The sequence below is a fragment of the Rhinoraja longicauda genome, chromosome 2, assembly GCF_053455715.1.
Source record: "Rhinoraja longicauda isolate Sanriku21f chromosome 2, sRhiLon1.1, whole genome shotgun sequence".
Taxonomy (NCBI): Eukaryota; Metazoa; Chordata; class Chondrichthyes; order Rajiformes; family Arhynchobatidae; genus Rhinoraja; species Rhinoraja longicauda.
Window position 1 is genome coordinate 38,161,352 of NC_135954.1, and position 21,207 is coordinate 38,182,558.

The 21,207-nt window shown below is 38.7% G+C and overlaps 1 protein-coding gene across 2 annotated transcripts in view; it reads right to left on the reverse strand.

Annotated features, from left to right (window-relative positions):
* Nucleotides 1-21,207, reverse strand: part of dync1li1 (dynein, cytoplasmic 1, light intermediate chain 1) — a 50,402-nt gene that overhangs the window by 2,407 nt on the left and 26,788 nt on the right. Inside the window, exons 8-13 of one of the 2 annotated variants that reach the window (XM_078417713.1) lie at nt 21,043-21,154; nt 20,197-20,256; nt 17,918-17,962; nt 15,271-15,391; nt 14,158-14,268; nt 10,762-10,788 (exon numbers count right to left, since the gene is read on the reverse strand). In XM_078417713.1, the coding sequence (XP_078273839.1) occupies nt 10,763-10,788; nt 14,158-14,268; nt 15,271-15,391; nt 17,918-17,962; nt 20,197-20,256; nt 21,043-21,154 (475 nt within the window). In that variant the 3' untranslated portion in view covers nt 10,762. The remainder of the gene's footprint in view (nt 1-10,761; nt 10,789-14,157; nt 14,269-15,270; nt 15,392-17,917; nt 17,963-20,196; nt 20,257-21,042; nt 21,155-21,207) is intronic. The other variant, XM_078417704.1, reaches the window with a different exon arrangement.

Below are 21,207 nucleotides of genomic sequence, written 5' to 3' on the forward strand. Positions count from 1 at the left end.
GTAATTAAATTAAAGAAATTAAAAGGAAGTAACCAAATATCTTAATAATGTGAATTTAAATAAGTGCAATGACTAAGATATTAGATAAGTAGTGGGCCCAAACACTGACTGTGTTAGTCTTTTTTTTTTCTTTGAGAAGCTGAACACCTTTAAACAATGGTTTGGCATCTTGTGAAAATTAATAGTCATAGATATTGATAACAAAATTACATTTTAATTATAGAACTCAATTTGCTTTCAAGGGGGAAAAAATAAATATCCGTACAAATAGTTAGAACGGAGATCTTGTGATAGTTTGGTTGGAAACAAAATGAGAAGATTATGTTTGAATCTGATGAAGGCATAATGAGATATAGATGCTCACAAAGCCATTTATTGTTTAGAAGCAGTAATACATTTTGATTAGAACAAATGCCGGAGGAACTCAATGGGTCAGGCAGCATCTGGACTGTGATGTTTTGGGTTGGGGCATTTTGTAATTACAATAATTTAAGAGCGTCAGAAGCAAAACAGTCTCTATTTGACCCATGTCATCAAATTTAATTCACAACAGTTTAAGTATCATGATGTAGTGAAAGTTTTTATTTGCAACGTTTAATTCTAAGCATGTTTAAAAATAAATAATCTCTGGTCTCATGCACATTAAAAAAATTAAGTTTGGACCAATTTATAAATCCTGTACTGATTAAGCAAATAATCAGGGAAGAAAATCACTTAGCAACCTTTCAGAGTTGAGCACTTTTTTAGTTTACTCTGTACAAGTGGCTTTACTCTCAAGGAAGTGCCAAAGTGATAGCTTAAGGGAAAATTGAGATTGAGGGATTTCTTATAGAATTTAATCTAATTAGATATTTTGTCAAGAACTATGAAACAAAGATTGTCCTATAACAGTTGTGAAATAAATATTATCAAGATGGTTAGGAAGAAATATTTCATTTTCCCTTAATAATATTAATGAATTGCTAATAAAATATAATTATTAGTTATGAGAATAATCTGAAATTACTTCCATTTGGAGTAAGAAACATAGAAGTGCTACTGATAATTTATAAATAGCTTTTCCTCCACTTGATGCGCCTGAACACATCATCAGTGATGTAACCTGGGGTCATTGGGTGTTTCGGGTCTTTCAACATCAGACACCCTCGCCCAGGCGATCCAGCCGTGGTTGATCAGACCACGACTTGTGTTCAGGTGGCATTCACTCCTCCCCATGGACCTCTTCTCCTGATCCAGAGCCATCTCGAGGCTTTCTCCGCTGCCTTTGTGGTGTTCTTGATGGCTCTTCTCCTCTCCATTCCGGTGATGCCCAGTGCACTCAAGGCTTAATAATTAACTTAGGGATAGATTTACTGTAACTGGCCACAGACATTGTTTACTATATAACCAATCATATATAATGGGGAAATTTATAATTAAAGAACTGGGTGGCGGTGCTGTGGTATTAGAAACAGGTGGTTCCAGATGGATTATTAGTATTACATCAAATGATGTTTTCCTATGGTATTCCAGTACAGTAACAAGATTCTTAATAAATACAACTAACGAATCAGCAAGATGTTTTTTAATTCCGTTTCAAAAAACATTTATACCAACAGGTCATTCTGACCCCGCTGTATAACTAAAGTTCGTGAATTTTTGTGTCATTACAAAAATATCCCTCTTCGACTATCAGGAAAGCTTTACAAATTTTGCTCTTTCACCTTTGAACTTTTTGTACTATGTTAGAACATTTGATTTCAAATGCCACCTCATTCAGTTAAGCCAACATTGCCTTATTTCTATTACAGCATATCTCTATTTACCTAGTCTAAAAACATCCAAAGTCTGAACCTTATGAAGTGATTCCCCAAGATTTGTGCGAACTTTACAAATGACGTTTAATCAAACTTTATCCTATATTGCTTGATACTGAGGAATTTGGTCTATAAATTGCACTGGAATCTAATACAAGCATGAATGAGTTTCACAGATAACCCAAAGTGAAGAGTCATACAACATGGAAACAGGCTCTTCGGCCCAACTGGCCCATGTCGATCAACATTCCACATCTTTACTAGTCCCACCTACCTGCATAAGGCCCATATCCTTCGAAACCTATTCTATCCATGTACCTGTCCAAATGTCTTTTAATGTTGTTGTGATAGTACCTGCCTCAACTACCTCCTCTGGCAGCTCGTTCCATATACCTTCCACCCTTTGTGTAAAAACGTTGTCCCTCAGGTTCCAATTAAATCTTTCTCCCCTCACCTTCAAGCTACAGTGCGCATTCAGAAAGTATTCAGACTCGTTCACTTTTTCCACATTTTGTTACGTTACAGCCTTATTTTAAAATGGATTCAATTCTTTAAAAAAAAAATATCATCAATCTACACACAATACCCCAGAATGAAGAAGCAAACACAGGTGTTTAGAAATTTTTGCAAAGTAATTAAAAAGAAATAACTGAAATATCACATTTACACAAGTATTCAGACCCTTTGCTATGACACTCAAAATTGAGCTTAAGTTCATCCCGTTTCCATTCATTATCCTTGAGATGTTTCTACAACTTGATTGGAGTCCACCAGTGGTAAATTAAATTGGTTGGACATGATTTGGAAAGGCACACACCTGTCTATATAAGGTCCCACTGTTGACAGTGCACGTCAGAGCAAAAACCAAGCCATGAAGACGAAGGAATTGTCCGTAGACCTCCGAGACAGGATTGTGTCGAGACACAGATCTGGGGAAGGGTATAAAACAATTTCTGCAGCATTGCAGATCCCAAAGAGCACAGTGGCCTCCGTCATTCTTAAATGGAAGAACTTTGGAACCACCATGACTCTGCATAGAGCTGGCCACCCGGCCAAACTGAGCAATCAGGGGAGAAGGGCCTTGGTCAGGGAGGTGACCAAGAACCTAATGGTCACTCTGACAGAGCTCCAGAGTTCCTCTGTGAAGATGAGAGAACCTTCCAGAAGGACAACTATATCTGCAACACTCCACCAATCAGGCCTTTATAGTAGTGGTCAGACGGAAGCCACTCCTCAGTAAAAGGCACATAACAGCCTGTTTGGAGTTTGCTAAAAGGCACCTAAAGTACTCTTAGACCATGAGAAATAAGATTCTCGGGTCTGATGAAACCAAGATGGAACTCTTTGGCCTGAATGCCAAGCGTCATGTTTGGAAGAAACCAGGCACCGCTCATCACCTGGCCAATACCATACTTATGGTGAAGCACGGTGGTGGCAGCATCATGCTGTGGGGATGTTTTTCAGCGGCAGGAACTAGGAGACTAGTCAGGATCGAGGGAAAGATGAACGGAGCAAAGTACAGAGAGATCTTTAATGAAAACCTGCTCCAGAGGGCTCTGGACCTCAGACTGGGGCGGAGGTTCACCTTCCAACAGGACAACGACCCTAAGCACACTGCCAAGACCACGCAGGAGTGGCTTCGTGACAAGTCTGTGAATGTCCTTGAGTGGCCCAGCCAGAGCCCGGACTTGAACCCGATCGAACATCTCTGGAGGGACCTGAAAATAACTGTGCATCGACGCTCCCCATCCAACCTGACAGAGCTTGAAAGGATCTGCAGAGAATGGGAGAAATAACCCAAATACAGGTGTGCCAAGCTTGTAGCGTCATACCCAAGTATACTTGAGGCTGTAATCATTTCCAGAGGTGCCTCAACAAAGTACTGAGTAAAGGGTCTGAATAAATATGTAAATATGATATTTCAGTTATTTCTTTTTAATTACTTTGCAAACACCTGTTTTCAATTTTTTATTACGAGGTGTTATTTGTAGATTGATGAAAAAAAAGAATTTAATCCATTTTAAAATAAGGCTGTAACGTAACAAAATGTGGAAAAAGTGAAGGGGTCTGAATACTTTCTGAATGCACTGCATGTCCTCCAGTTTTTGATACCACTCCTCTGGGTAAAATACTCTGTGCATCTACTCCATCATGTGGAGAACAAAGTTACTCAATTTACTGATATAAAAAAACTTTATAAAATAATACTTTTCCGTTCATTTGCAGATTGTGGGTAGCATTTTTGATTAAAATTGGAACACGTATCCATTTAAATAGTCAAATGTATTCTGGGGGACACTTGGCATGTCAGACAATTGCTGGGGAAAGTAAGAGCGACCACTTAGTTTAATGTTTTGTCAGTTCCGATGAAAGGGCATTTATTGCCCCAGCCACTTTACCTCCTTTGCCTTTATTGCATGATGTGGGTTTGCAGTATTTTCTGTTTGTTTCTGATTTCAAATGTGTAATGTTTTGCATTCAGAACTACATTTCTCCACTGCCACTGATGCAACTGAAACAAAACTATGAACTTTTGGATAGCAAAATTAAAGAGGCAAACGTAAATAACAGAGGATTATATAATTCCCAATCCTCTACATCGCTATTGTGTTAAAGTGAAACTTATTAGTAAGTAACTGATTAGTAAGTTTGCAGATGACAATAAAGTAGGTGGTATTGTAGATAGTGAAGATGGTTATCGAAAATTACTGCAGGATCTTGATCAGCTGGGAAAATGGGGTTAAGAATGGCTAATGGAGTTTAATGCAAGAAAGGATGAGGTGCTGCATTTTGAGGTGTCAAATCAGGGCAGGGCCTTCATTGTGAATGGTAGGGCTCTGCAGAATATTGTAGAACAGAGAAATCTAGGTGTAAAGGTTCACAGTTCCCTGAAAGTGGCAGCACAGGTAGAAAGGGTGGTAAAGAAAGCTTTTGGTACCCTGGCCTTCACTGACATTATGCTACAGTTGTACAAGATGTTGATGAGGCTGCATTTAGAGTATTGTGTTCAATTTTGACCAACTATAGGAAGGATGCCATTAAGCTGGAAATATCGCAGACAACATTTACGTTACCAGGACTTGAGGACCTGAGCTACAGGGAGAGGTCAGACAAACTAGGACTTTATTCCTTGGATGTCTACTTCCATTACTTTACTGCACCAATTTGGTGTCTGAGGGGTGATCTTATAGAGGTGTATAAAATTATGCAGGGAATTGAGGATAGGGTGGATGCACATAGTCTTTCACCCAGAGTATGGGAATCAAGAACCAGAGGACATATGTTTAATGTAGGGAAGATTTAATAGGAACCCTAGAGGCAACTTTTCCCACTCAGTGGGTATATGGAATGAGCTGCCAGAGGAGGGAGTTGAGGCAGGTACAATAAAATTTAAAAGACCCTTGCACAGATACATGTGTAGTAAGGAACTGCAGATGCTGGTTTAAATCAAAGATAGACACAAAAACTGGAGTAACTCAGCAGATCAGGCAGCATCTCTAGAAAAAAGGAATAGATGATGTTTCGGGTCGAGACTCTTCTTCAGACAGGGTCACTGGTACATGGATAGGGAAGGTTTAGAATGACATGTGCCAAATGCCTGCAAATGGTATTAGCTTAGATGGGACATTATGGTCAGCATGGATGAGTCAGGCTTAAGGCATGTTTCCCTACTGTATGACTCTACGACTACTCTATATTGGTCTGAATAGTCCTGGTACACTGAATAGCGGGGACATTTTAAAGTAGGTAATCCAGTGTATCTCAAGAGTCACGATGATAGATAATGAAAGGAAGGAAACCCACAACATCAATCAAGCACCCATTTATATCAATCCATTTTGGCCTGAAGGATGCCAACGCCATCCTTCCATTCTTTCCACAGATGCTGTCCAAGTACCTCCAACCTGTTTTTTGCTCAAGATTCCAGCATCAGCTGTCTCTTGTGTCACATTTTATTTCCCCCCACTTTTTAAAAATAAAAACAATTCCCCTAGCTCAGATTATACACTCATCTACATCTTAGGAACATTTACTGTAAACAATTAAACTATTTACCCACACATCTTTAGAACTTGGGAGGTAACTGAAGTACTCTGAGGTAACCAATCTGGTCACGGAGAGGACGCGCAATCTGTACAAAGATCAAACCTAGCGCACTAGAGCCGAGACAGTGCAGCACCACCATGTCTCCTACTCCTGCGACTGAATTTTCCACACTTGATTATTAAATCAATTGACGAAACAAAATTTGGTGCAGTAAATTAACGGAAGTAGACAGTAAGTTGTGCTACTGCAGAAATTTGACATGCAGTGTTGGCTGAAGTATTTTACAAATGGCCTGGACTCAAACTCATATGTTCACACGGACTATTATTTTTATAATATCGAGGAAGATTACTAATTACACATAATGAATCAAAAATGTAATTCTTAAAACTGATCTATACAAATTATTGATCAAGAATTAAAGTGATATCTCAAAAATGCTAAAATTGCAGCACACTAAATGTACTTAAACTAAATCAAAATGAAACTGGCAGATGTAACATGAATAAGGAAGCCAAACACGAACTGAATTTATTTTTAGTGTGTACTGGTAGCAGTAACTACTTTCTGGCTCACGGCTGATACAGAGCTATTTTTAATAGTCTTTTTGCCCCGAGATGAACTTTTTTTCTGCAGCTGTGGTTATTTTGTGCATGTCTGAGAAATGTTTATTGGTCCTACGATGGACTGAAGAACAAAATAATTCTGCATCCTATTTGTTGTGATATCATTAGCATTTCATGACTCTTTAAATAGCACAAAGGCATATTCTGCAAAGCTGAGCCCCTTCTGAATGGGAACGTGTTTTTCCAATGGGTGCAAGATGGAAATCACTGGGAGATTATGCAACCTCTACAAAAACTGTTTTGGAGAAACTTGAATGGTAATGTACTAATTGTGGATGATCAGTCATGAGCACATTGAATGGCGGTGCTGGCTCGAAGGGCCGAATGGCCTACTCCTGCACCTATTGTCTATGTATCCATGTATTCTAAATAGGCCATCACCACCACATATTTTCCAAATTTCTAGCAAGCATTCACAAAATTCATTTTTTTCATCTACTCCCTCCACCACCCACCAAAAAATGTTTACACCATTCTGCATGCATCATGCTCCAGAAGTCAAAGGCATTAGTTAGTGACAAAAAACAATTCCTGGAAAGTGACAGAACTTACAATGAAATGTGTGAGGCATGAATCTTGCTGTGATACATTTTGATACATCATTAGAACAAAGAAGTTGGTCTGCACTAGATAATTTTTTCTTCTAAATTTGTTAAGCCTATGAATTCTCAACAATGAATCTGCATCTCTTATGATCCAGGAAGATAACATGAAGTAATATTGCTTGAAGGCCAAGTTAGACACCACAATGTTATATAGAATGTGTGCTTTCCAATTTTCTGATAGATCAATTAAAACTTTCATAAAGGCAGAGACAAATACAAATGAATAAGCTGATTTATTTATAGAAAAAAAAGATTTTGGACAGCCTTGATTTTGTAAACAAAAATTGCCACATGTTCATGCTGGTCAGTTAGTTTACTCGAACCAGAAAATTATAAAAGTAATTTATGTGGTTGAAATAAGATAACTTTCTCATTAGATCTGATTCGAGACAGATTCTATCTCCCTGGATCTGTTGACTTTTAGCTTTTGGTTTCCTAGCGACTCAGAAAGATAGCATTTCAAGTTTTGATTATAATGAAGCTCTCTGACCAGGAGGGCTGTCACTAAATTTTCAGGTAAAGCCTCTCAGTTTTAAGATTCTTTATAATGGCCACAGGATTAAGGCCGAAACAGAGTACCCAGCAGCGAGCTAATTTCACCCGAGTCCTCAGAGATCTCCAGCTACAAGGCTCAAGACAAAATGTGATGGAATCCTTTCTACTCACATGGAAGGGTTCATGGGAGATTATGCAACCTCTACAAAAACTGTTTTGGAGAAACTTGAATGGTAATGTACTAATTGTGGATGATCAGCCATGAGCACATTGAATGGCGGTGCTGGCTGTACTAATGGAAAAAACATGAGGATTTCAGGCTCCAAATTCATTATGTATCTTTTCTACTAATACACCATGGCTACATAATGCACTGCAGCAACTTACCAATGCAATGTTATTGGGCTTTATTGCAAACTCAACCAAATGAAGTAAATTACAGCAGCGTCATTAAAATTTAATCTAAATTTTCCAATCTGCTTAGCGTGGGGGAACCGACGAGCATTAAGGGGACCACAAATGGAATATTTTGTGTTAAAATGGAATAGTTTGTAGGCGACTCTTTGCGTACCGTGGGTATGCAAAACAAAGAATCTCACTGTGACTTGTCACATGTGACAATAAAGTATCATTCATTCATACAATTTAGATGGGCCATCTCTGCCCGTTATCACAATATCCTGGAATTATGCACCTTGCATGATTGTGGGACACAACCACAAGGACAATAGTACTTAAAGGAAAAGCTCCAGGCTCTTTAAGGCCTTGCCAGTGTCCACCATGTCCTAAAATAGCACCCACTGTCTTGTTATGAAGTGGAATGCCTCAAGTATCAGCTCAGTAACCAGCAAGGTTGGATCTAATTATTGCTCTTAAAGATTGAAAAAAAATTCTTGTGATCTTAACTTAAAATTATAATAACATTTTGATAAAGTTCAAGGTCCTCTTCAATAAAATATTAGCAAAACATCTACGAGAGAATGCTACAGCATTGAAAGAGGCCCTTTGGCCCAACAAGTCTGTTCCAACCTTTTAACTAGCCATTTATACTAATCCTACATTAATCATTTATTTTCATCAACCCTGCAATTGTAGTAATCACCCCTCCCTTTTCAATTCCGCCATTCATCAAATGCTACATTTTTGGGATGTGGGAAGAAACTGGAGCACCCAGGGGCATGGAGAACATGCACACTTCACACAGACTCCGAGGTCAGGATTGAACCCAGGTCATTCACACCACAAAAAGGGCAAATGACTGCAAGATTTAGCATTTGTGCCCTAATACACACATCCCTGGCAGCTTCCTGCCATATGCACCTCCATTCTCAAATGTCTTCCATCAGATTAAAAAAGAAATCTGATATAAAATAAACCATCTCTTCCTGCAAGATTTCCTCTTGGATTTTTGGCCACTTTGATGTCATGACTGGGATCGCAGTCTGGGTCAGTTTATTTGAGATTTGTTTTGTGGAGAATTGTGAAGCGCTCTACCTGTGACCGTAGAACAGAAAAACACAATCTTTCAGATTGAGTCTTAAACATGCCGAAACCCTGTTTTATTCTGTTGGAGAACAAGGTCGGTTGTGATTCAAATGAAAGTGTATAAAACTCTCGCAAGAACCAAATTTGGGCATTACAGTACTACCACTATGATGTCATTAGGGCAATCCAACATCAAATAAATAGCAATTTGTGTCATAGAGTCATACAGCGCTACATTAGGCCCTTCAGTTCAACTTGCTCACGCTGACCAACATGCCTCATCTACGTTTGGCCCATATATCCTTCTAAAACCATCCTCTCCATGTACTTGTCCAAACGTTTTCTGAACATTGTGATTTACCTGCCTCACCCATTTCCTCTGGCAGCTCGTTCCATATACCTACCATAATTTGTGTATAAAAGTTGCCCCTCAGGTTCCTATTAAATCTTTCCCCATCACCTTAAGCCTTTGTCCTCTGGTTCCAGATTCCCTTACTCTGGGTGACAGACTCTGCATTTCCCCCATCTATTCCGTTGGTTCCTGATTTTTTTTTGGCCAAATATCCATCCTTAACAACTGCATTAATTCCCATAGAAAAGAACAAAAATTGCATTCAAACACATTTTCTTCTGTGTATCACCTATTTCAAAACACATTGCATGGACAAATTTCTAGGCCTGAGCTTGCTTAACTTATGGCCACTCAAATTTGCCGTGGTTCCTGAAATTTCAGATAGTTTATTCTGCTTTCCAGTTTGATTGGTTTGTGCTTTAGAAAATTAATGGCATTCATGATTATTTCCACTTGTGTAATTACTTTTAATCAAAGTTTTACCGTAGAAAACCAATACTAGTAGGGCTAGATTCTGAAATGTGATGTTTTGGATGTCAAGGAATTTTATCCAATCACATTGTCCTGTACACATCTAATCCAGGAGCATTCAATTAAACATTAGCTTCTGGCAAGGGCGGCACGGTAGCACAGCGGTAGAGTTGCTGCTTTACAGCGAATGCAGCGCCGGAGACTCAGGTTCGATCCTGACTACGGGTGCTGCACTGTAAGGAGTTTGTACGTTCTCCCTGTGATCTGCGTGGGTTTTCTCCGAGATCTTTGGTTTCCTCCCACACTCCAAAGACGTACAGGTATGTAGGTTAATTGGCTGGGTAAATGTAAAAATTGTCCCTAGTGGGTGTAGGATAGTGTTAATGTACGGGGATCACTGGGTGGCGCGGACTTGGTGGGCCGAAAAGGCCTGTTTCCGGCTGTATATATATGATATGATATGAAATAGTTCTAGTGCATACAAAACTCAATTAATTGTCAGCACCATGTACCATTATAAGTGCTCTGATTTTCTGTGATGATATTTAACACAAAAACTGCTGTAAAGAAAAATACTATTTCCTTTTAATGGCTGACGTACACATTAATTAAAATCTGGGACAACTTTCTTCTTCACATCAGATCAAACCTTCACATGCAATTGGAAGCGGAACACTGCAATTTAAGTAAAAGATAAATATATATCACCTGTGCCAATCATTTATTTTCTATGAATCGACTAATGTGGGTTTCTTTTATGAATAATCTCAAGCAGGAATGACATTAGAGCAGTAGCAAAATGAAAATGGGCATGCTCAGCCAACATGGAAGAAAGGTAATTTATGTGATCTTCACGATTCCGAAAGCTTTAGCAAAACACTGACCTTAATGAGGCCAGCAACTTGCAGCAACTGTCACCACATACAGAACAAGAAGAAAATTAGAACATGAATGTATTGGGCTTTAGATAGTAAATGTCAAATTCAAGAAGTTACAAATTAAATTGGATCACTAGTGTAATTCCCCTGGGATCATAAACAATATCTTCGATACATTTTCTGGAGCCAGAATCTTTCAATTTGTTGACGATATGAAGAACCATGGAGGAATTAGGGCAGTGGACAATTAAACCATAGATTAATTTACACACAAGCAAAAAAATTGGTTCATTTGTGTTAAATGTTCTTTAATCTCGAGCAGGATATATTTGCTGAAGGCATTTTCAAACATATTTGGTGAAGGTGCAACCGAAAGGGTTTTAAAATCTTGGTTTTGGAAGAAAGCGGTCTGTGAAAGTAGGTGACAATCAGAGCGCATAAATACAGTACTGATAATCCATGACAAAAAGTTGGATGGCCATAGAAAATGCAGATTTGGTGGTGGGTTGCAACTGTGGGAATTAAAGCAATCCCGAGAAATAATAAATTCTGAGTAGGCGTATTATAAATACAGTGGCAGCATCACATCATCAACACAAAGGTACATATTAGGAGGAGTTAGGAGGAGGGGGAGTTCAACAAGATCTGGGTGTCCTAGTGCATCAGTCAATGAAAGGAAGCATGCAGGTACAGCAGGCAGTGAAGAAAGCCAATGGAATGTTGGCCTTCGTAACAAGAGGAGTTGAGTATAGGAGCAAAGAGGTCCTTCTACAGTTGTACCGGGCCCTGGTGAGACCGCACCTGGAGTACTGTGTGCAGTTTTGGTCTCCAAATTTGAGGAAGGATATTCTTGCTATGGAGGGCGTGCAGCGTAGGTTCACTAGGTTAATTCCCGGAATGGCGGGACTGTCGTATGTTGAAAGGCTGGAGCGATTGGGCTTGTATACACTGGAATGAGGGGGGATCTTATTGAAACATATAAGATAATTAGGGGATTGGACACATTAGAGGCAGGAAACATGTTCCCAATGTTGGGGGAGTCCAGAACAAGGGGCCACAGTTTAAGAATAAGGGGTAGGCCATTTAGAACGGAGACGAGGAAGAACTTTTTCAGTCAGAGAGTGGTGAAGGTGTAGAATTCTCTGCCTCAGAAGGCAGTGGAGGCCAGTTTGTTGGATGCTTTCAAGAGAGAGCTGGATAGAGCTCTTAAGGATAGCGGAGTGAGGGGGTATGGGGAGAAGGCAGGAACGGGGTACTGAGAGTGATCAGCCATGATCGCATTGAATGGCGGTGCTGGCTCGAAGGGCTGAATGGCCTACTCCTGTACCTATTGTCTATTGTCTATATTGGTTGGCCCATGGATCACATAGGGCAATGTGCGGCTAAAACCTCACAGCCTGCAAATTGTATATTGGAGCAAACTTTGCAACAAAGTATGCTACATTCTTAATCACAAATCTGGTGGGTATTTCCACAAGGGAATTTTATAATTTGGAGTTAATTTGCCCTTTATTGTAACCATGAATCAGATTTGAAGAACTGATAGCTGAAACTTACTGAGTCTCATTAATACAGAGGAAGAAGAGTTATGTTGGCCACTTTTCCAATTTGACTAAAGTTTGAAGCCTAATTTTCTTTGTTTTGTATAAGGATCTTTCAATCTTTAAGCTGCAAATTAAATGACCCTGGTTTAGTCTGATGCCCACACCTGTTGCAATCATGGGAAAAATAAATTGATCTTGTATTCCAATTATTCTCAATGATTTTTGATTCGCTCTTTGATGAAATTGCCATTTTGTTAAAATAAATAAATTTAATGGAAATCACTGCCCTTTGTCTGGTATAGTTTATAGTGTACTAATTCAGAAGTTTAGCCATTTCTAAAAATAAACATGCAATGTTTTTACAGTTCAATACATATTCCCAAGTAAATTCACAAAAACTGTAAAAAGATTAAAAGAACCGTAACGTTAATTATTATTTGCCTCTCAGTCCAGTTCTGCAGGAAATACTCTAATAATACTCTAATATTAGAGTAATTTGTTTACTGCGGAGTGAGCAATATCTTTACTGCAAATGCAATGTTTATCTGCTTTAGAGCAGCAGAAAGTCATTCTGAATGAATTAAGATTTTTTCAATACTACATTTGCTCCTTAAAAAGCAACTTGCACAACCAACTCATTCCAACCATGAGAATTTGAGAGTGTGAATGACCAAACCCTTGAAACCTTCTGTATGACAAGGACAATGATGTCATGACTAACCCATGAATTCAAACCCATGAGTTGCAAATAATGTAGCTTGTTCAACGCCAGAGTTGTCAAAGTTTAACGTTCACAACTGAAGGGAAAACAGGAATCATACCAGTGGGACAGCATAGATAGGACCCAGAGAAGGTTTACATGGACACAAACAATCAAACACAGTCTATTACATACAACTATAGAAATAATACAGGGCCAAACAAGATAAGAGAATTGTATTTTATTTGGGACAGCTTTCTTTTTTTCTCTGAAGGCTGAAACAGAATGGATTGCGTAACAATATTAGGGACATAGTTAGTGAAGGTTACTAGGAATAGAGGATATGGATGGAGGAGTGGTGGCAATATAGGATGAAATTGGAAAGTCAGAACAAATAGAACGGCTGGCATGGAATGGGGTTGAGATGGACAAAGGTTAGCAAGATGGGCCACGGCATCAAGATGCAATCAGTCCACCTGGTGTACAAGTGGTGCTGAAAAGGTGCTTGTCTGCTGTATCTAACAGTTCCTGCCTCTCTTTGGCTGTTTATGTTCTTCAACCCTGTCAGCATACTTTTATTTTACATCTTCATTTAAAACATTCAACACATTTCAGGAGTAGGTTAATTATCAATTAAAGTGTCCCTTCGAAGCAAAAGGTACAAGTGGATGGGCAGAAAGAGAACTGGGAGTGAGATTTTTTTAAAAATAGTAACCTTTCAGCTCAGGCTCATATTTTGATGTTGAAAGCACTCTCCTTTCACTTCTCCAAGTCAGTGGCATCAGTAAATTTGTGTGTTGGTATGCACGATTAGTAAGCGTGTGTGTCATGTGGCCAGAAAAGGAAATAATATATATATATTTTTTAAAGGGATACCCAGTGCGCAGGATTCAAATGCAGGAATATTTTTAAACAAAAATCACCTAAAGATGCTCTATTTCATTAATGTAAAAATCCCAATAATATTAACATATTTGCGAGCTTATGCTGCATACACCTTTTGAATGTTTATTACTAGTGAATTTGTACAAATCTTTTACAATATGTTAATTTGTACAAAATATCCGATCTAATAAAAAAATCATCCAACTGTTATCACAATATATGGATCCTATTAAATAGAATATCAATTACTTAAATAGAATATCAATTACTTACCACCTTTCTTTACAGAACCCTGTAAATTACTAGGACTTCCTCCAGGAGAGACGGTCTTTTTGCTCAGAAGACTGTTGAAGAAATTTGCTAGAACACCTTCACTTGCAGCTCCTGGAAGTGCAAAATACAAAACAAAGGGGGTTATTCTAAATTAGAAATGGTAAATGGTAAAAAGAATTTTATGGAATTATAAACAACTTAATTCAGCACAAAAAGTGTTACAAATACTCAGCAGGTCAGGTGGCATCTGTGGAAAGAGAAACAGAATTTATTCTGTGAAGTCAGAGTCAAACAGCACAGAAAAAGGCCATTGCTAAGTTAAGACCATTTTGCCTATATTTGGCCCATATCCCTTTAAACCCTTTCTGAACTCCACAGAAATGTTGAAGGAGACAGAGGGGCCCTAGGTACAAAGTTCCCTGAAGTGCAAAACATAGGTATATTAGTATATGGAATATAGGTCAAGATATAGTTGGGCCATTATGATGCAAGATTATAATATTTTGGTTTGGTTCCAGTTGGACAATTGTAGCTGTCCTGTTGGCCACACTGTGGGAAAGGTGTGCCGGAGAGAGTGCAGAGGTGCTTCACCAGGATGTTGCCTGGGTAGAGATTGGACAGGTTGGGCTTATTTTCCCTGGAGCAAATGAGGATGATAGGTGACCTAATCGAAGTATCATGATTATGAGGGGCAGAATTAAGGTAGACAAAATCATTTTTGCATGGTAGGGGTATCAAGAGAGCATACAATTAAGGTGAGAGTTTTGAAGAGAATCGGAGGAGCAAGTTATTTTACAGAGAGAGGTTGATATCTGGAACATGCTACCAGAAGAGTTGGTGGAATTAGATACAATTATTACGTTGAAGAGGAATTTTGACTGGCACTTAAATATGCAAAGCATAGAAGGACACAGTTCTATAGAAACTAGGTGCAGGAGTAGGCCATTCGGCCCTTCGAGCCTGCACCGCCATTCAATATGATCATGGCAGGCAAATGCGATTAGTGTAGATAGCCAAAAGAAAGCCAGCATGGATGTGATGGGCCGAACAGCCCGTTTCTGTGCTGTCCGAACATATGACTTTGTTATGCCCAAAAATTTAAGTACACAGTACCTTTTATATTAGGATCAATTTTTTTGTTTCCTGAAGGAATAGGAGTTACATTAACAACATTGGCACTTCCAGATCGGCTTGGCGTTCTTGGTGAACCTCCAGCAACTCTTGTTGACGAGTCCTTAACAAAACAAAACAAAATTTCAGAGTATATAACAAACTGCAGAAACGAACAAAAAAAATTCTACCTTAAAGCTTCTATGGAAGAAATTTCAATTTTGCAGGTGAACACATGAGCCTAAAAATTCTGAAATGTGTATTTTTAGATGCTTTCCATGTAGTGTAGACAGCCCAAACTCAAACGTGAAGACATGTGAAACCCTGGATTTTAGGCATCATTTTAACATAACATGGTGCAAAGGTTAAATCTCTTGATTGCCAGAAAGTAGTGTAGATGTTCTGGGAGGGAACTAATTGACCTCGAAAGACATTTGGACAGGTAGATGGATAGGAACGGTTTAGAGGGTTATGGGCTAAGCGCAGGCAGGTGGGACTAATGTAGATGGGATCTTGGTCAGCATGGGCAAGTTGAGCTGAAGGACATGTTTCCATGCTATCTGATTCTATGACTCTCCAGGTCCATGATCAATTTGTTGAGGGAAATGGAAGCAGAATACCGAAACAATGTTAGCCTTGGGAGCATTGGTGGAGATTTGGGTAAGAATATCGCAAACTTTGGGAGTATTAGAATTTGGGACTGTGCTCATTGGGAGTAACAAGAGCGGCAGGGATAATGCTTGACACCTGGTGCTGATTGCCAAGGTTAAGATCTCAGTGCCTGAAGGCATGGCAATCATGCAAATAATTTTTATTTTAAACTTAAGTGTTTGGAACAGTTTTTTCCAGAGACAATCAGGGAAAGAAGAGAAAACAAAGCCAATGTTTACATGCACAGACGACTAGCATATGCATCAAACATGGCATAACTTGATTTATATATCCACAACGAAGCTGGCATCTGGCAGGCTTTGTGGCAGTAACATTTTAGTCTCCAAATTACAAATGAACAGTACCAAAATATCAAATGCCACCATTTACAATTCTGCACATATGTCTTCTAAAATAGACAATAGGTGCAGGAAAAGGCCATTCGGCCCTTCAATAGACAATAGGTGCAGGAGGAGGCCATTTGGCCCTTCGAGCCAGCACCACCATTCAATGTGATCATGGCTGATCATTCTCAATCAGTATTCCGTTCCTGCCTTCTCCCCATACCCCTGACTCCGCTATCCTTAAGAGCTCTATCTAGCTCTCTCTTGAATGCATTCAGAGAATTGGCCTCCACTGCCTTCTGAGGCAGAGAATTCCACAGATTCACAACTCTCTGACTGAAAAAGTTTTTCCTCATCTCAGTTCTAAATGGCCTACCCCTTATTCTTAAACTGTGGCCCCTTGTTCTGGACTCCCCCAACATTGGGAACATGTTTCCTGCCTCTAACGTGTCCAACCCCTTAATAATCTTATACATTTCGATAAGATCTTTTCTCATCCTTCTAAATTCCAGTGTATACAAGCCTAGTCGCTCCAGTCTTTCAACATATGACAGTCCCGCCATTCCGGGAATTAACCTAGTAAACCTACGCTGCACGCCCTCAATAGCAAGAATCCCTCTCTTCTCCCAAATATATTGATTCCTTTGCAGCATTGTGTTGCATAGTCAGTGACTTATTCCCAGGTCACTAGGTTAATTGTTGGTATGTTTTTTGATAATGAGGCAGAAAAAAGCGTCTTAGTCAAAATTGATCCTACTTTAGTTATCGATTGCCATTATAGACATTATAGCCATATAGCCATGCGTATTCAGTGAATCACAGGATAGTGATCAGAAGGATTGTAAATTGTGTTCAATTTTTCTTCCTTAATGTGTGAGCAATATGATTACGTCGCCCTACACTACTTGGTCTGTGGATTTATCACTATACTATTGGCAGAATATTAGACATGTAGATTTCTGGCAAATTGTTTCAATTTGAACTTGCCAATTTAATTACATGATGAGAATTGCTCCTAACACTTTGCAGTGTTCAAGTTATTTTGTTTTCTGCAGAGCAACTAAACCTTAACTAAATTTAACTCGAGCAAATCAATTTTCTACATCTTTCTAAATCAAAAGTTATACAGCCCAAATTTGCAAATTGGGAGCAAAGTAAGGCATTTTGAGTATTGGGTGCAGTTCTGATTCTCCCACTACAGGAAGGACGTGGAGGTTTTGAATAAGGTGTAGAAGAGTTTTACCAAAATGCTGCCTGGATTAGATAATATTAGCTATAAAGAGAGATTGGACAAACTTGGACTGTTTTCTTTGGAGCTTCAGAAGTGAAGGGGAGATAGGATAGAAATATTGTGAGAGGCATAGATAAGAGTAGACAGTTAGAACAACCTCCCTTGGGCGGAAAAGTCAAAGACCAGAGGAGATAGTTTTAAGATCAGAGGGTGAATGTTTAAAGGGGATGTGAGGGGCCAGTTTTTAAAATGATTGGCAGGAATGAATAATGCGCTGTCAGATACGATAGCAGTGTTGAAGAGTCTCTTTGGATGCAAATAAATCGTAATCTTCCAGTATCTGGAGAACGTAGGGCACTGAAAAAGATGCATTGATTATCAAAAGCAAAACACAAATGTGTAAAATTCCAAGATATGTACTTACTAATGGTCTTCCAGTTGAAAGAGGTGGTTGTTTTGCTAAGAAAGACTGAAAATGAAAATAACATTATAATTGTATCAGGAATCCAAAAGGTTTGCATTTCCTTAGCTACCAATATAAAAAGATACAATTTTAGTGATGTTATTTTCGTTTATATTCCCTCATGCTAATATTTTCTAACAACAAGTAATAGTAAGCCAAATATCACAGCACTTTCACTCTTTGTTTTTATTTTGGTAGCTATAGAAATAAGCAAACCATTCAGCCAATCTGTTCATGTCAGTGTTTACATTCTGCATGACTCTCCTATCTACAAAGACTTGCCTGAACCAAGTGATCTTTTAGATATCTATTTATGTTCCCTTCTCCCTCATTCATTTATCTGGCTTCATTATTTTGAAGGAGTTGTCTCATTATCTATTTTGTAAATCTGTCCTTTACAGACCCATTCTGAAAACATAATTTTGTATTATAATTTTGTATATATATAATATAATTATTTAAAATATAATTTTGTATTATAAAAAATAATCTTGTATTTTAGAATAGTCCTTTTCTGTGTTAACAACTCCCAATTTGGCGTGAGGAGCAAATTCTACCATTCTACTTCTCGTTGTCAACCCTCAAAAATTTGAAACTTTAAAGAGTGTAAAATCACGAATAGTATTTCAACACACGGCCTTCAAAATTTGATCAAGTTTTAATGAGGTGATGAAGATGATTAATGAGGATAGGGCGGTGGATGTTGTATACATGGACTTGGGTAAGGCTTTTGACAAAGCCCTCATGATAGGCTAATTTAGTATATGAGATTTATGAAGACTTGGTAGATTGTATTTAAAATTGGCTTGATCAGAGTAGAGGGGTCTTATTTTGTTTGGAGGTTTGTGACCAATGGGGTTCCACAAGGTTCAGTGCTGGATCTTGTTTGTGATTAATATATATTGTAGCTGGGCTTATTAGCAAGTTCACCGACAACACAAAAACCAGCAGCTTGTGGATAGTGAGAAAGGTTATCAAAGGATTCAGCAGGATATGAAACAGTTGGACATATGGATGGACAAATGGCAGAGGGACTTTAATCTGGACAAGTGTGAGGTGTTACACTTTAGGAGGTGAAATGTACAAGGAAAGTATATAATAACTTGATGGAGCTTTCAGAGCATTGATTTGCAGAAGTGGTTCTTGGGGTGCAAGCCCATAGCTCCTTGAAAGTGGTAAACAAATAGGGTAAAGAGGTATGCCTTCTTTGGTGGGGATATTGAGTATAAAATTTGGGAAGTCATGTTGCAGGCGTATTAAACTTTGGGTAGGCTACAAATGGAGTTGCAGTTGAGATCGAATGATGTGAAGGCTTTGGAGAGGATGTTAATCAGCACCCATAAGATTTTGGTGGTGCCTACCCAACAGATTTTTCAGGCTAATGTTTGTTACTCAAATTAACATCTCAACCCATTTTAATTCACTAGAAAACAATTGTTGGCCCCTGTGAAAGTGCAGCTCAGGCTGCACATATCCAACTGAAAACATTAGAGTGGTTCAATTTTATTCTAAAAACCGATAATAGATATAAATTTTCTAGGTCCAGTATTTTACACCGCAGAATATTGTTTTTTCAGCTTGGAAAACCAGGGGAACAGCAGGAGTCAATGCTGGGCCCATTGTTGTTTGTTATCTACATGAATGATTTGGTGACAATGTAGTTAACAATGTCGTAAATTTGCAGATAACACCAAAATTGTATGCCATCAGTGGATAATGAGGAAGGAGATCCAAGTTTGCACCAGGATCTTGATCAGTTGGGAAGATGGGCCAAAGAATGGTAAATGGGCTTTTACTCTGACAAGTATGGTTTTGTCCTTTGGTATGTCAGACCAAAGCAAGACCTGCACAGTAAATGGTGGAGCCCTGGAGAATGTTGCCAAACTGAGATGTGGGAGTAGTGGTGCAGGGTTTGCTAAGAGTGGCGAGCGGGTGGACAGGGTGGTGAAGAAGGCGTTTGGCATGCTTGCCTTTCATCGGTCAGCACATTGAGTACATAAGTTGTTACATCATGATGCAGCTGTACAAGTTGTACGTGACCACACTTGGAATACTGTGCAGTTTTGGTCAACCAGTTATATGGAGGATGCCAATATGTAGGAAGGGGTCGAGGAGATTCACCGCAATCTTACTCTCTCTTCACAGCTGTGGCCTGATTTTTTTACTTTTCCAGGATATTCCATTCTTATTTTAGATTTGCAGTACTACAGTTGTTGCTATTTGAATATGAAATATTTTACCTGTTGTTTCATAAGAAAAACTTGATCATCTTCTGATAAGATTTCTTTTTCCTGTACAAACTGCGAGAAAAAACAGTTATATTGGCTGGCATGCAGTAAAGCATCTAGGTAGATGATGGAGTCTCAAGAAGGGTCTCGACCCGAAACGTCACCCATTCCTTCTGTCCTGAGATGCTGCCTGACCTGCTGAGTTACTCCAGCATTTTGTGAAATGCATCTAGGTAGATATTGTTTAGATATATAGAGCATGTTGGAGTACAACAATAACTGTAAAATACTTTTACTTCAATTAAATTGTAACATTTTCTATTACATCAGCTTTTAGATTTTGTGTAACTCCAAAAGGGCATGTTCGTTCAGAAATTGAACATTTTCCTTGCTCTTCCACCAAAGTCAGAGATCAATCCATTGATGGGAACAACACAAAGATTATGAGCTGGCCTTAGCAAGACACCATCTTCCAGTGGTAGGCAGATGGAAAGATTTTACCTCTTATCACAACCCAATTGGAAATGGAAGGTCAACAGCACACTGCAAATAATTACTACTTATCTAGATAAAGCAGTTTGTTAGAGTACTGCAACATTTTGCAACAGTGCATTAGAATCTTAAAATATTAAAAATCTGGTGCATTGTTGGTAATGCACTACCATTATGAACGAAAATCCAACAGACTTGCAAATTAAGGCAAGATAAATGAGACGATAGCATGTAAAATTTTAAGAATGAAGCATAAAAATTCCTTTACTCTAGTTCCTTGCTATCATCATATCATATCATATATATACAGCCAGAAACAGGCCTTTTCGGCCCTCCAAGTCCGTGATAAAATGTGGAAAAACATACCTTTCTTACTGGAGGCTTCATGATGCCATCTTCAAATTTGTCATCAGCTTTTAATGACTGGAAGTTTTCATGCAAAATTCCTATTTTCTTTTCATTGTCCCATCCTGCAGGACTATAGAAAATATAACTGATTTCAATCAAACACCAAAACAATAACAAGAATGA